The 11,626-nt window shown below is 48.0% G+C and overlaps 1 protein-coding gene across 2 annotated transcripts; it reads left to right on the forward strand.

Moving 5' to 3' along the window:
* The first annotated feature begins 4,309 nt into the window (after positions 1 to 4,309).
* TMEM74 (transmembrane protein 74) lies at positions 4,310 to 10,742 on the forward strand. 2 transcript variants are annotated; one of them, XM_055800691.1, is made up of 3 exons: positions 4,310 to 4,404; positions 4,562 to 4,644; positions 5,395 to 10,742. In XM_055800691.1, exon 3 carries the CDS (start codon positions 5,601 to 5,603, stop codon positions 6,540 to 6,542), a length of 942 nt encoding a protein of 313 aa, XP_055656666.1. In that variant the 5' UTR covers positions 4,310 to 4,404; positions 4,562 to 4,644; positions 5,395 to 5,600; the 3' UTR covers positions 6,543 to 10,742. The 2 variants fall into 2 exon arrangements, with proteins under 2 accessions (XP_055656666.1, XP_027633404.1); XM_027777603.2 differs by lacking the exon at positions 4,310 to 4,404 and having other exon boundaries at positions 4,418 to 4,644; positions 5,443 to 10,742.
* The last annotated feature ends 884 nt before the right edge of the window (positions 10,743 to 11,626 follow it).

Here is an 11,626-nt window from a genome sequence, read left to right on the forward strand (position 1 = left end):
AACAGCTTAGGCACTTACAGAGGTGTCCAGGTGCCTGGCACTGGGCAGCCAGTCCGCTTTGGACACAGCAGGGCCAGCTCAGGTATGTCCCACTGTGTAACCTGAGCCCAGACTGCTGAGAAAGAGCTGTGAGAAAGTCAGCGGGTTGCTAGAAAAATAAAGGTACACTCAAGGCTAGGAGTGCTGAGGTGGGGGTTGTAGTTGCTCAAGGATTCAGGAGGGAAAATGGCCAAGTCTGAGCTCCTGAAGGAGGAAAGTAGGGAAGCTTGTCAGGATGAACGGCAAAGCCTGGGGTAGTGGGATCAGGTTGCCAGCTCAAGTCACTGGTGTGGGCAGAGCGAGTGGGAGACAGCAGCTCTGGGACGCCCAGACCTGGCCCTTCCCCTCCTGGTGTCCCTGAGGCCAGTAAAGGCTCCACAGGTGCCACACCAGGAAGCAGACCTCAGCCTAGCAGCTTGTTAAATCCTACCTGTCCTTCATGTCTGTTAGCCCATAAATAATTGATTTACATTCCTAAGTTGCATTTTCCCACTTGCAGAGTGTCTTTGCATATAGTTAAAAATGTCCAGACAAGCTGACCCAAAAACCTGGTCTATAACAACCATGTTTTTCAAGTGATCAACAGCCTATTCTTCTACCCCTGCTCCTCCAGATCACCCTTTGCTCTAAGACTGAGCAGTCTCTTTTGTTCTTGCTCAGGAGCTCTAGTTATCCACGCTGTGTTTTCACATACTCAGACATGGGAAGCAGAAGACTTTAGCAAGGATTTAACCTCCACTTGACAATTCTGGTGCATTGTACCACACATCTAGGGTTTCTGTGTCTCTTCATAAATTTATTTACTGTTGTGTCTTTTATTAATGCACAATGGATGTGCATTAGTGAAGCAACCAAAGTAGACTGAAATTGCTTTCCTATCTACTTTTGCTTTATAGACCAATAGATCTGTGACAGTAATGTGTTTTAAACACACAGAAATGCTGGATACTTCTCTTCATAGTGAGTTGTCCAAATATTCGCTCGCTATTCTGAGAATACTTACATTCTGTAGGCAAAAAAATATCACTTTTTTCTTTTGAACTTTATATAAAAGCTTAGCTTTGCCTCTTCAGCCACTTCTATTACCTTTGTTATTTTTCACAGACCTGTATATAGGTCCATATATTTCTTTAATAGGTTTTAAATTTTCCTGCAACCCCTCGTAATTCACTCCCTAGCCTGTTTACTTTACTCAGCAATATGATCTATTCAAGTGGAAATGGGAAGTTTATGCAATAGTCTCCCCAGACTTCTCTGAATATATTATGCTCTGAGCCACACTGGCTGGAGTGCACCTTTATCTTAGAAGCTATGCAGTCTTGCAACACTTGCACAGGGACTGCTGGAAACCCAAGGTCCTGTGATCGTGCAGGGTGAGCAACTGAAGATTCTGTGAACACAAGATCACTGAAGGACTCTGTGTACATGTATTAAGCTGAAAGGAATAAAAAGAATAAAAAAGAATAAAAAAAATAAAAATATTTGGGGCAATGCTCCACGGAGGATCCCATCCAGCACTGGAAAATTTTCTGGACTGGTAAAAGCAAGCAGAATATTTCTAAATCCATCCTTCATCAGCCCATGATGGGATGCACCATTCAGAAAATTAATTCTAGCTTTGCCTGGTTTCTCTGGTGTCTTCAGGGCTGATCAGGCCTTCAGCAAGGCTACAAATAAACACACAGTTAGATGGGGTGAAACCATTTTTAGATCCTCACAAGCCTCCTTTCAGTCTTATACTGAGCATAGCTTACTGAGAACTGAAAAGCCACATTTATCTAGTTCAGACACTCATTTATAGTTGGGCCAACGGGAAGAGAGCTTCCAAGCAGGTGTAGAGCATGGTTTAAATTTAATCCTGTATATCTGAGATACCTTTATTAGTCTACTGTCATATCGCATATTATCGCTGTGTTGCTACCACAGCCCTGCTCAGTCTCTGAAAGGGTGGTATGATGTGGTAGGCTGCAGCAGAGAGAACAAGGCTCATCAACCCTGACGTCTACTCCAGTCTTTTATTCCTGTCCCATTGTGTGTCCATCACTGGTTTTTAGCTCTACGCAGCCATTTTTTTTCTACGACAAATGTTTTTACTTCCTGCCCTTGCTTGATTAAACTTTTCACCAGTTGTATTTGTGTTTGCAGAGTATGTGTTGCTATGCATTCATTTCACCACCTCCACACCTCAGAGCATTGGCAACAATCACTTACGTTCTTTAAACAAAAATGCTGTTAACTCTTTGCATCCAATGCAAGAAAAAGAAACATCAGTATTATGGATTGTGACTAGACAATGATTTTGACATAAGAGCCTGTGCACTGTAGGAGGCAAAGGAGGGACAGCATCACCTGGGAAGACATATAAGAGTAGACAACACTCTTATGTTAGATAGACAGAATCGTGGTTCCCTTTGTTTGCTCCTTACTTTGTGGGACTGTAATTATTAGCAACAAATGAATATACTTGTCCAACAAAAGCTGGCACACAATGGGGAGTAGAGTGGGTGGCAGAGCAGCAAGCTGTTTGTGTGTGTTTAAATAACAAGTAGCTAAGGCCCTAATAAGCCTCAAGAATATGTGCTGTAGCTCCTGGGTTTTGAAAGATCAATGACACAGTCAATTGCCGAGCACTGACAACAATTTCCTGCTTTTGTATCAGCTATCAGAAAGAAACTGCCCACCCAAGGCTTTGGCAGATTGTGCTGGGGCCCAGGAGAGGTGCTTGCTTTCTTTCAGGCTGCATTGCTGGGGCTGAACACCACCTCTTGCCCTGTCAGTCATTTAATTAAGACCTGTCTATCAGATATGGCAGGTGCAGCTTGCAGTGTCAGCACCCAATATCTATATATTAGTATCCTGCTGCTTCCCAAATGGAAATGTGCAATAGCCTTAATGAGAGTTTGCTTCCCTGTTTGCTTTTGTTCGAAAGTATTTGAACAATTTACAGACAGGCTTTTTTTGTTTGTTTCTTTGATTAGATTTCATTTACTCCTTTATATTTATTTCAAAGAGGGCATTGTTACAAAAAGCTCCAAGGACAGTCTGTGCTGTTTTCCCCACTCCATAATTTTCTCCTTACAATTTTTCTTCAAAGACTGAATAATACACTATTCAATGCTTTGAAACTGCACTCTGCTAATGGAAACATTGCCTGGAGCTCCTTTGAAACAGTGGTTCAAACCAGCCCACAGCTCTGAGCAATCTGTGAGATGGGCACTGAAAGTCCCCGGATAATGGCGTGTCCTGGCAATTTTGGCATTTATGGGAGTTATTGCCACAAAGATTTTAGTCTTCTTGTGCTAGGCCTTTTGAGTTTCAGCAGGGTTTGTCCTCAAAACGTTGCCTAATGCAGTGTTTCAGGACTGGCAGAAAGTCCTTACACAGAATTGCCTTGTCCCTGGATGTCAGGACAGGTCCTTCAGATGGTTTGGTCTGTCTTTCTCTCTTCTGTCTTGTTTGGTTCATTCCCAGCTCGCTTTGCCTCCTGTGTCCCTGCTTTCCTGCCCACTAGTCGTGCAGGCACTGCTATTCCCGTGGGCATCCTCATTTCAGCCCCACGCCGAAGTCCCTCCCTCCATGCTCTTTGCTCTTTGCCTTCCCAAAGCCTGGCCTCGTCCCAACAGCACCCTATCCATCCATTGTTCATCTTCAGTTCCTCCTCCTCCACAATTTATTTTCACATTCTAGTTTATCACTTCAGAGAAAGCCTTGGCAAGAAAAGTCAGTGAAGGTTTGTACTAACCGGTCATTTATTTCAGTAAGCACCTTTTGGCAACAGTCTGGTGCTTTAGCAGTCATTTATACCTGCCAGAGAAAGTGTGCGGGGAGCCGCCAGCATGGAGTGAGCTCCTGAGACTTGCCTGAAAGTCCTGTGGGGCGGGCACGTTTCTTGAACTCTCGGCTCTGGGAGTGCCGCGCTCATTTGGGAATCTGACTTTTAGCTTTCCACGGTGCACGCCCTAAGCTCCCGTGACGATGGGGGAAAAAGAAAAAAAACCACAAAACCAAAAGCCCAGGTGATGCTCGAGCTAGGCGCTCGCATCAGAGCACCCCCGCCAGGCTCCCGTTGTCGAAGCGCCGCTCGAAACCCGTGCCCGGGCCCCGGAGGGGGCTGACCGGCCAGGCTGGCAGCCCGGCGGCGCGGGCAGGCGCGGCTCCTTGCGCTGCCGCAGCGGCGCGGCCGCCCGCCCGCCGCCTACAATTCCCGGCGTGCCGCAGCCACCGCCCGGCCGCCGGAGGGCCCGCCCGCCCGCCGCGCCTCGGCACTGCCCGGCTGGGCTCGGCTGGGCTCGGCGCCGCCGCCGCCGCCCCTGCCCTGCCCTGCCCCGGGGCGCTGGCCGCGGCGCCGGCGGCGGCGGGCGGGAGGTAGGTGCGCGGGGCGGGCGGGCCAGCCGCCCCGCCGGGCAGGTGGGAGCCCCGCGGGCGGGAGGCGGCGGCGGAGGCGTGCTCCTGCCTGCCGGGGCGTGCGTGTGTCTGTGCGTGTCTGCGCGCCTGTAACCTCTGTACCACTCGGGTCACACAGCTGCGTGTGGATCCAGCTACTCCCGCGCCGGCAGGATCGCATTTCCTAGCGTGGCCGGTTCCCGCTGAAGTCCCGGGAAGACCGTGAGTGAGCAGCGTCTGTTATCGATCATGTATATGCTATAGGCGCACATGTGTTTTCTACGCATGCAACACATACATCGAGGCTGCGGGCTTCTCCTAATGACACCGGGCATCGGCCTCGAGGGGGGTGGGGCGCGGCAGAAGGGGGTAATAACGAATTAATTGCAGATGAGAAGCAATATCCGCCTTTGAGTCATCAGTCTTTGAGGCATAATTTCATTCTGAAAGCTCTTAATCGAACGGGAGATCTGCTATAGGAAAGCGCTGCTTTTCCCATAGGATTATCAGATTTCCACTGGAGAATACAGATCCTGGATTATCGAGCTACACGGGATTTGCGTGTTTCTTTCTAATTAGTCTTTGAATCTGAGTTTTAAATTCTTCATTTGGAAGGGGGTGGGGGAGTTACTTGTTTCTAAAAGAACAGACGTCTCTTTTCTCTGACATTTTACAGGGTTATTGCGGTTATCCTGTGCTCTGTAGATGACTTACTGCCTTAATTGGATATTGGTGTCAAAGGTTGATTAGACTTCCTAATAGATTTTGGATCTGCAAGAGGATTGCACTTGTAAATGCGTAGTTAAAACAATCATGTTTGCCATCTCCTCTCAGACAGCTGAGAGGAAGACTGATGTATTGCATTTACGTTATCTTCTCTTAGGTTTATTAATGTATCATCGTGAGGTTGTCAGGTTTGGTTTTGTTGTTGTTTTCTTTTTTTTCTTCCCCCCTCTGCTATTTCATTTGCAGACCGAAAAGAAATGAATGTCAGAGAGGATTTGTTTAATCATTTAACAGCTGACACAAGCCATGTCCCTAACAAAACGTTGGTGAAAGAGTAGAAGATTTCTGGGATATAGCAGCTCCGGCACCGCGAAGCCGCTTCGGCAGGTCAGGGACAGCGTTTGCTGAAGGATGCGGTAGCCCAGGAGTCGGGGCTCGCCGGGACGAGGTCGATGGCTTGCATGGAGCTTCTCTACCTGGCCGAGGAGAGCAGGCAGGCACCCCTGGGCGCTGCTGTTGGCTGGAGCCTGCCCTCCCCGCCCTGTGAGCAGCAGCAGTGTGAGGGGGGTGAGATGGACCCTAGAGCAGCCGCTGCCGTGGCAGCCCTGCACTGCAAAAGGCATTGCAAGCCCTTGCAGAGGGGGCCTGTGGCTGAGCCCCCCCTGGCACCCCAGCCTTTCCCCCAGGAGGACCCTGCACCCCCCAGCACCTGCCAGCCCTGCCAGCCGCCCGAGCGCTTGCCCGGGGAAGATGATAGAGGGAAGAAGAAAGCCTGCTGCTGTGCCCAGGAACTTGAGACATCATTCACCTATGTGGATGAAAATGTAAACCTGGAGCATGCAAGAAATCCCCCCAGTCCTACAAGCAGCCACTGCCAGGATGCCCATCTGCAGCAGCATTCCTTCAGGGAGCTGGCACCTGGGTGGGTGCACGATTCTCCTTCGCTGGTCTCTGAGGAGGACGACACAGCCTCGGAGGCGGTGGCAGGGAAATCCGTGGACTATGGGTTCATTAGCGCTATTTTGTTCTTGGTTAGTGGCATTTTGCTGGTGATCATTTCCTATGTGGTACCCAGAGACGTGACTGTGGATCCCAACACTGTGGCTGCCCGGGAGATGGAGAGGCTGGAGAACGAGAGCGCTAGGATCGGTGCTCACTTGGACCGCTGTGTTATTGCCGGGCTGTGTCTCTTAACCCTGGGGGGCGTGGTGCTCTCCAGCCTGCTGATGATGTCCATGTGGAAAGGGGAGCTGTACCGGAGGAGCAGGTTTGCGTCCTCCAAGGAGTCTGCAAAGCTGTATGGGTCTTTCAATTTCAGAATGAAGTCTGGTGCAAATGATAATATGCTCGAGCTATCATTAGTTGAGGAAGATGTGCTTGCCATAGATAATTAGTGTTGTCATGATTTTTAAGGCAGCATTTCCACAGGAAAATATGTTTCATTAAAGAAAACAGATGCAGCTAAAGATAGCTGGTGATGCAGTTTATTTGTCTGACAAGAATGTTTTTTTTCTTAAGCTTTATAATCGAATGTTTGCAGTATATGAGCACTTGTTGTAAAGGGAAAATGTGCCAGAGAAAATGCAACTGATACAAAATAATGAAAACTACTGAATAAAAAGAGATTTGTGATAAGTAGGTTCCTCAGATACTCATTTATCCTAATATAATACATTCCAGTTGTCTTCTTGCCTATATAATTTTCTTATTACTCCCATATAGAACAGGAGCGACCTTGACACTTCGGAAGCTGTTAATTATTGCAGCCTGCAGGATTATTAACAGTCTGCTTGGTAGACTGTTAAGAAGCAGGACCAATAATCAAATAGTAGTGTTAATATTTAATTGAGATGCTTTTTTATCCTTTAATTTTAAGCTGATTTTTCCTCTGCTATCGAGTGAGACCTAAGGGAAAAAAGAACAGCACTTGGTTGTGACTTGCCACAAACCTACCATATTTTCAAACAATTGTACAATTAGTGATGATTATTTAAAATATAAAATAAGAGGCAAAGGGCAGGGAACCATATGGCTTATGGTATTGGTAGAAGACAAAAGGCTCTTTCAGCTTGAGGTCAGTGGCTCCATTTCAGTTCAGATTAGCAATGATTGATAGTCATTAACTTCTGATAGCTATAGTGACCCATATAAAAGAAGTTTAGTTCCTGGGGGACAGATGTCTTTGTATGAAAACCGCCATAACTTGAATTAACTGACCTCTTGTTTGGAGTGTCAAAAGACCCAAAGAGTGAAAAAGCATGGGGATGCTGAGCCTGAATACTTTTCCTTCAGTACGGATGCCAGAAGAAATTCAAGCTGAGCTGCAGGACTGTGCTTATACAGGGGCTGTCTGCATCTTACTAGTCCTTTTGAAACTTCAGTTTTATGTCACTAGGCTGTCAGCCTTCTCATAACCAGCAAGGAAAGGTCAGGAAGGAGCTTTCTGGGGCTCGTTCAATAGAAACCAATTTATCTGAAAAAAATAAATTGACAGGAAATGCAAAGGTTAAATATCAGGCAGTTTACTGGCTGACATGAGACTCACTGAACATAGGGAATGATCAAGGATACATGCTATTACTCACAGTTCTGTGGCACAGTAGCCAAAAACCTGTACCACTAATGCTATTTATTATCAGCCATTTTCTATGGAACATTAAAGTTGTGTTCTGGCAGTGCTGAGAAAACCAATAAAGACTGTTGTATGCACCACTGTCAGTGCTTACTGAACAGTGGTTAATATATATATATATATTTATATATGTGTCCTGTTAACATATATATGTATGTTAATACATACACACACACACACACACACACGCATGTCCCTGCCAAAGCTAAATGTGAGTGAAAGAGCTCTGTCTGTGCAGTCCCTGACTTCTGAGTCTTAGTAGAAACATGTGACGCTATCACAGCCTTGTCAGTTGCAAGTTAAATCTCAATCAGGAATATAAAATATTTTTTAAATGATACTTTTTTTTCCACTGTGACATATCTGAGAAGAGTTCACTTGGGGAAGGTAGAGGACATCTCCTTTGTATGTCCCCTTTACCCAGGAATATGTGGCAGCAGAAGGTTCAGAATAACAAATGGCAGGTGGAAACATAGGGTCCTCACATGGAGAGACTGAACACTATTTTGCAATCTGGTTCCTCATTCCCTCTTCTCTGACTGTTCATGTCAGGAGACTAATGCAGCACCTCAGTCTAGCGCTCGCCTAGTTCAGTCCCTCCTGCTCGCCAGCCATGGGTGCTGGTACAGATGCCTTCGACCGAGGGCCCGAGAAGCTGCACTGCTCCAGGTTCATGCCTTTGGTCACTATAAATAGCATAGCGTGGTAGCCAGGCTTTAACATTGGCCCTGCAAAAGAGATGCTGCTTCAGATGTTGTCTGCTCTAACCGCCAGTTTAGTTCCGTGTTATTTGGTAATTAGCCTTATTAGGTGGTGCTGCTGCCTAGTAGCTGATTTTGCCAGCTTATGTCATGATGCTGAGAGTGTTTGCAGGCAGGAACTCAACAGCAGCCAGCATCTCCACAGTGATCTTCGGAGAGCTTACATCCCTCTGGGTGTGTCATCAGGGATTCAGGATTGAATTTCTAGGGTAAATAAATGGAAAAGCTTCCAGATGTAAGGAGAAGACTTCAGCCTATTGTGATCGGTGAGAGTGAGGAAGGAAATAGCCTGAGAAGCAGGACACAGAGGAAGAAGACCCCTTCTTAGCTGGCCTTTGCCTGCTAGTGGGTACGTGGGCACTGCCTGTAGGACCTGACACATGGCTTGAGGTGGGGCAGTGGGGACAGTGCTGCCTCCCATCCTACCCCAAGGATGAGGGGTCCAGGGAAAGCCATGCCAGGTGAGAGGGCAAACGCTGCTGAGCTGAGTACAGCATGACTGTGTGGGACAGGGAGCAGATGTTGCAGGGGATAAAAGCCCTTTCACCAGCCTGGCCCCTGATGGGAGTCGCTATACTCACCTATGCGGTAGAAGCTCTAATACTGAGTCTGGTGGTTTTGAGAGCTATTATTTTTATTTTTTAATGATACATATGCATAAAATCAAAGTACATTCCATTATTGCAGAAAGATGACAGCTAAAGCTGTAAGGATCACAGATTCCTTGTAGGAACCATGGCATGCCTTAATGCTGATTATTAGCACTAGAAAAGGGAACGCTCCCCTGACTGTCAGTATGTTATTATCAACTGAGAAGTTTTCTGACACTTTGTAAAATGCCTGTCACAGATCATGAGCCTGCAATACTTAAATGAACCTCAAATTTTCCTTTTCCAAAAAAAGGAAACATAAGTCAACCTAATAACCTAAGTGTGCACTGCAGAAGTGCGAGGAGTAAGAAAATTTAAGTAATAGGACTAACACGGTTTCTTTATTTTGGTGTTAGTGTGCACTATGAAAGAGGCGAAGGCAGGCATTTGGAGTGCAGGAGTTTAGCAGGTAAAAACTCTCAGGATGTTTCTCTGATCACCCAACAAGATACCTTTACACATTACAGGACTGGGCGGGTTGGTGGTGCGATATAAAACCTCTGGACTCTCAGGTTCTCGTGCTGTGTGGTGCAACAGAGACCAAAACACTCACTTTCCGGTGGCCAGTGGTGGAAAATGAATGTATTAGCTCACTGTCTGGTGAATGAGCCTTCGCATCGTTCACCTCGCACAAGGTGGTACCAAAGGCTGAGGCCAAGGGAAATTAATTGCTCTGTCGTGCACCCTCGCAATTTGATTTCCCCTGCTCAAAATTTAAATGCTTTAAGGGTACAAATGTAAGAAAAATTGTTGGTTCTTTTTGTTTGTTCGTTACGCCTGGGCTAAGGTTGTTGTGTGGATCACTGGAGAGCTTTCTTCTTTGGGGATCTAAATTTAGAGGTGTCCCAGTGTTTTAGGTGCTCCCTGAAGTACCCCAGAAATGTATCAGGATTTGTGCCGTTAGTCAGTTTATATCTGACCCACCCTGAACAGCAAAACCGGACATTTTTCCATTTTCTACCTCATGACACGCCTGCGGGCCGAGCCCTGGCCTGGCCTCAGCCTCCCCGCTGGGGGAGCACGGGAGGCCTGCAGCTGGGCCCGGTGCCGGCGGCCTGCGGCTGGCTCCCCGCTGTTCACACAGCTCTCTGGTGGCCCCTTCGCCCAGTTCCTTTTCCTCGATCAGATGCTTGTGGCCGAGGCTGGCCGGTTGGGATGTACCTGGCACCTGCTGGGAACTCTCACCACACAGGAGGCCCGGCGCCCAGCGTGGCTGCCAGGCCTCGCGTTCTCACTGCCAGCCTGAAGCCAGCCCCACAGCAGAACTGTCTGAGACTCTTAGGAGGCTACGCTGGGTTGTTGCTGTTTCTTTATATGTTTACAGGTTTTTAATCTTTGTAATTCTTTTACAAATCTGTCTGTGATGAATATAAAGTTTACCAACTGGGAAAGCAATGGGTTTAATCTTGTAAAACTCCCTTTTTGACCCGCAACAGGGTGAAACGTCACAGTCCCTCATGAGCTTTTCAATAGTGCATTTGATGCCTTATTATAATAGCAGCAGCATTCTGTACAGACTGAAAAATAAAAAATAAAACCCTATAAAGCTGAGCGCTGTTGTCATGGTCCTCTTTCCTCCTCACTGAAAGGCTGGTGGAAGTGGCTGGCGCTTCCTCTCCGTGCCATGGGCACAGCCCCTCGCCCTCAGCCTCCAGGAGCCATGGCAGAGCCCATGCGGCTGCACCAGTGCACGGAGCTCATCCTGAGCTCCCCCAGCCACCACGGCCCTGCCAGCTGCTCCTTCCCAGCCAGAAAGTGCCAGGCAGTGCAGGATTTGTAACTGTGCTGTGCCAGCGTCCCACCTCACTCTGTGTAAACAAAGAGGGAGGGTGGGACCAGCCGGGGCTGTGTGAGCAGGCAGCGGGGGGGATCACTTCAGTACCATGTCCTCACTGCAGCCTGGCTTGTCCGTGGTCGGTGCAGGATGGCAGGGCTGGTGCCAGGCCCAGAGCCAGCCACAATGATGACAAGTGGGCACGGGGTCCCCAGAAAGCGGTGGTGGTGGTGGGTGGTGTGGGGAGAGGCAGGAGCGGTACTCCTGGAGAGCAGCTTCACCTTCCCTTCCAGGAGGGACACCAGCATGCCATGGCTGTGCCAGAGTAGGGCAGCAATGGGGAGGTGCTGGTGCCAGAAGCTGAGTAGGACGTCCAGGGAGCCACAGTTTGCTTGTGTTTTTTGTTTCTTCCAGATCCCCAGTGTGTCTCCAGTTAAGCACCTTAACCACCTTTGACAATCTCTACTCCCTCCTAAATGCAATACAAAGGTATGCCATGCAGGTTATGCCTTGTCATGTCACTTTTCATTCCAGTGTGATGAGATCAGACCCTTTCCTGCCACTGTCACGTGAATCAAAGCGTGGGTGGGAATGCTGCGGTGGGTGTGGATCCAGGCTGGAGCAGGGGCTGTCTGCTCTTATTTTCCAGAGTGCTTGGTAC

This window comes from Falco peregrinus, chromosome 3 (assembly GCF_023634155.1).
Source record: "Falco peregrinus isolate bFalPer1 chromosome 3, bFalPer1.pri, whole genome shotgun sequence".
Lineage (NCBI taxonomy): Eukaryota > Metazoa > Chordata > Aves > Falconiformes > Falconidae > Falco > Falco peregrinus.

Coding starts and splice junctions, on each gene's coding strand:
- TMEM74 (XM_055800691.1), top strand. CDS start 5,601: ATGGCTTGCATGGAGCTTCTCTACCTGGCCGAGGAGAGCAGGCAGGCA.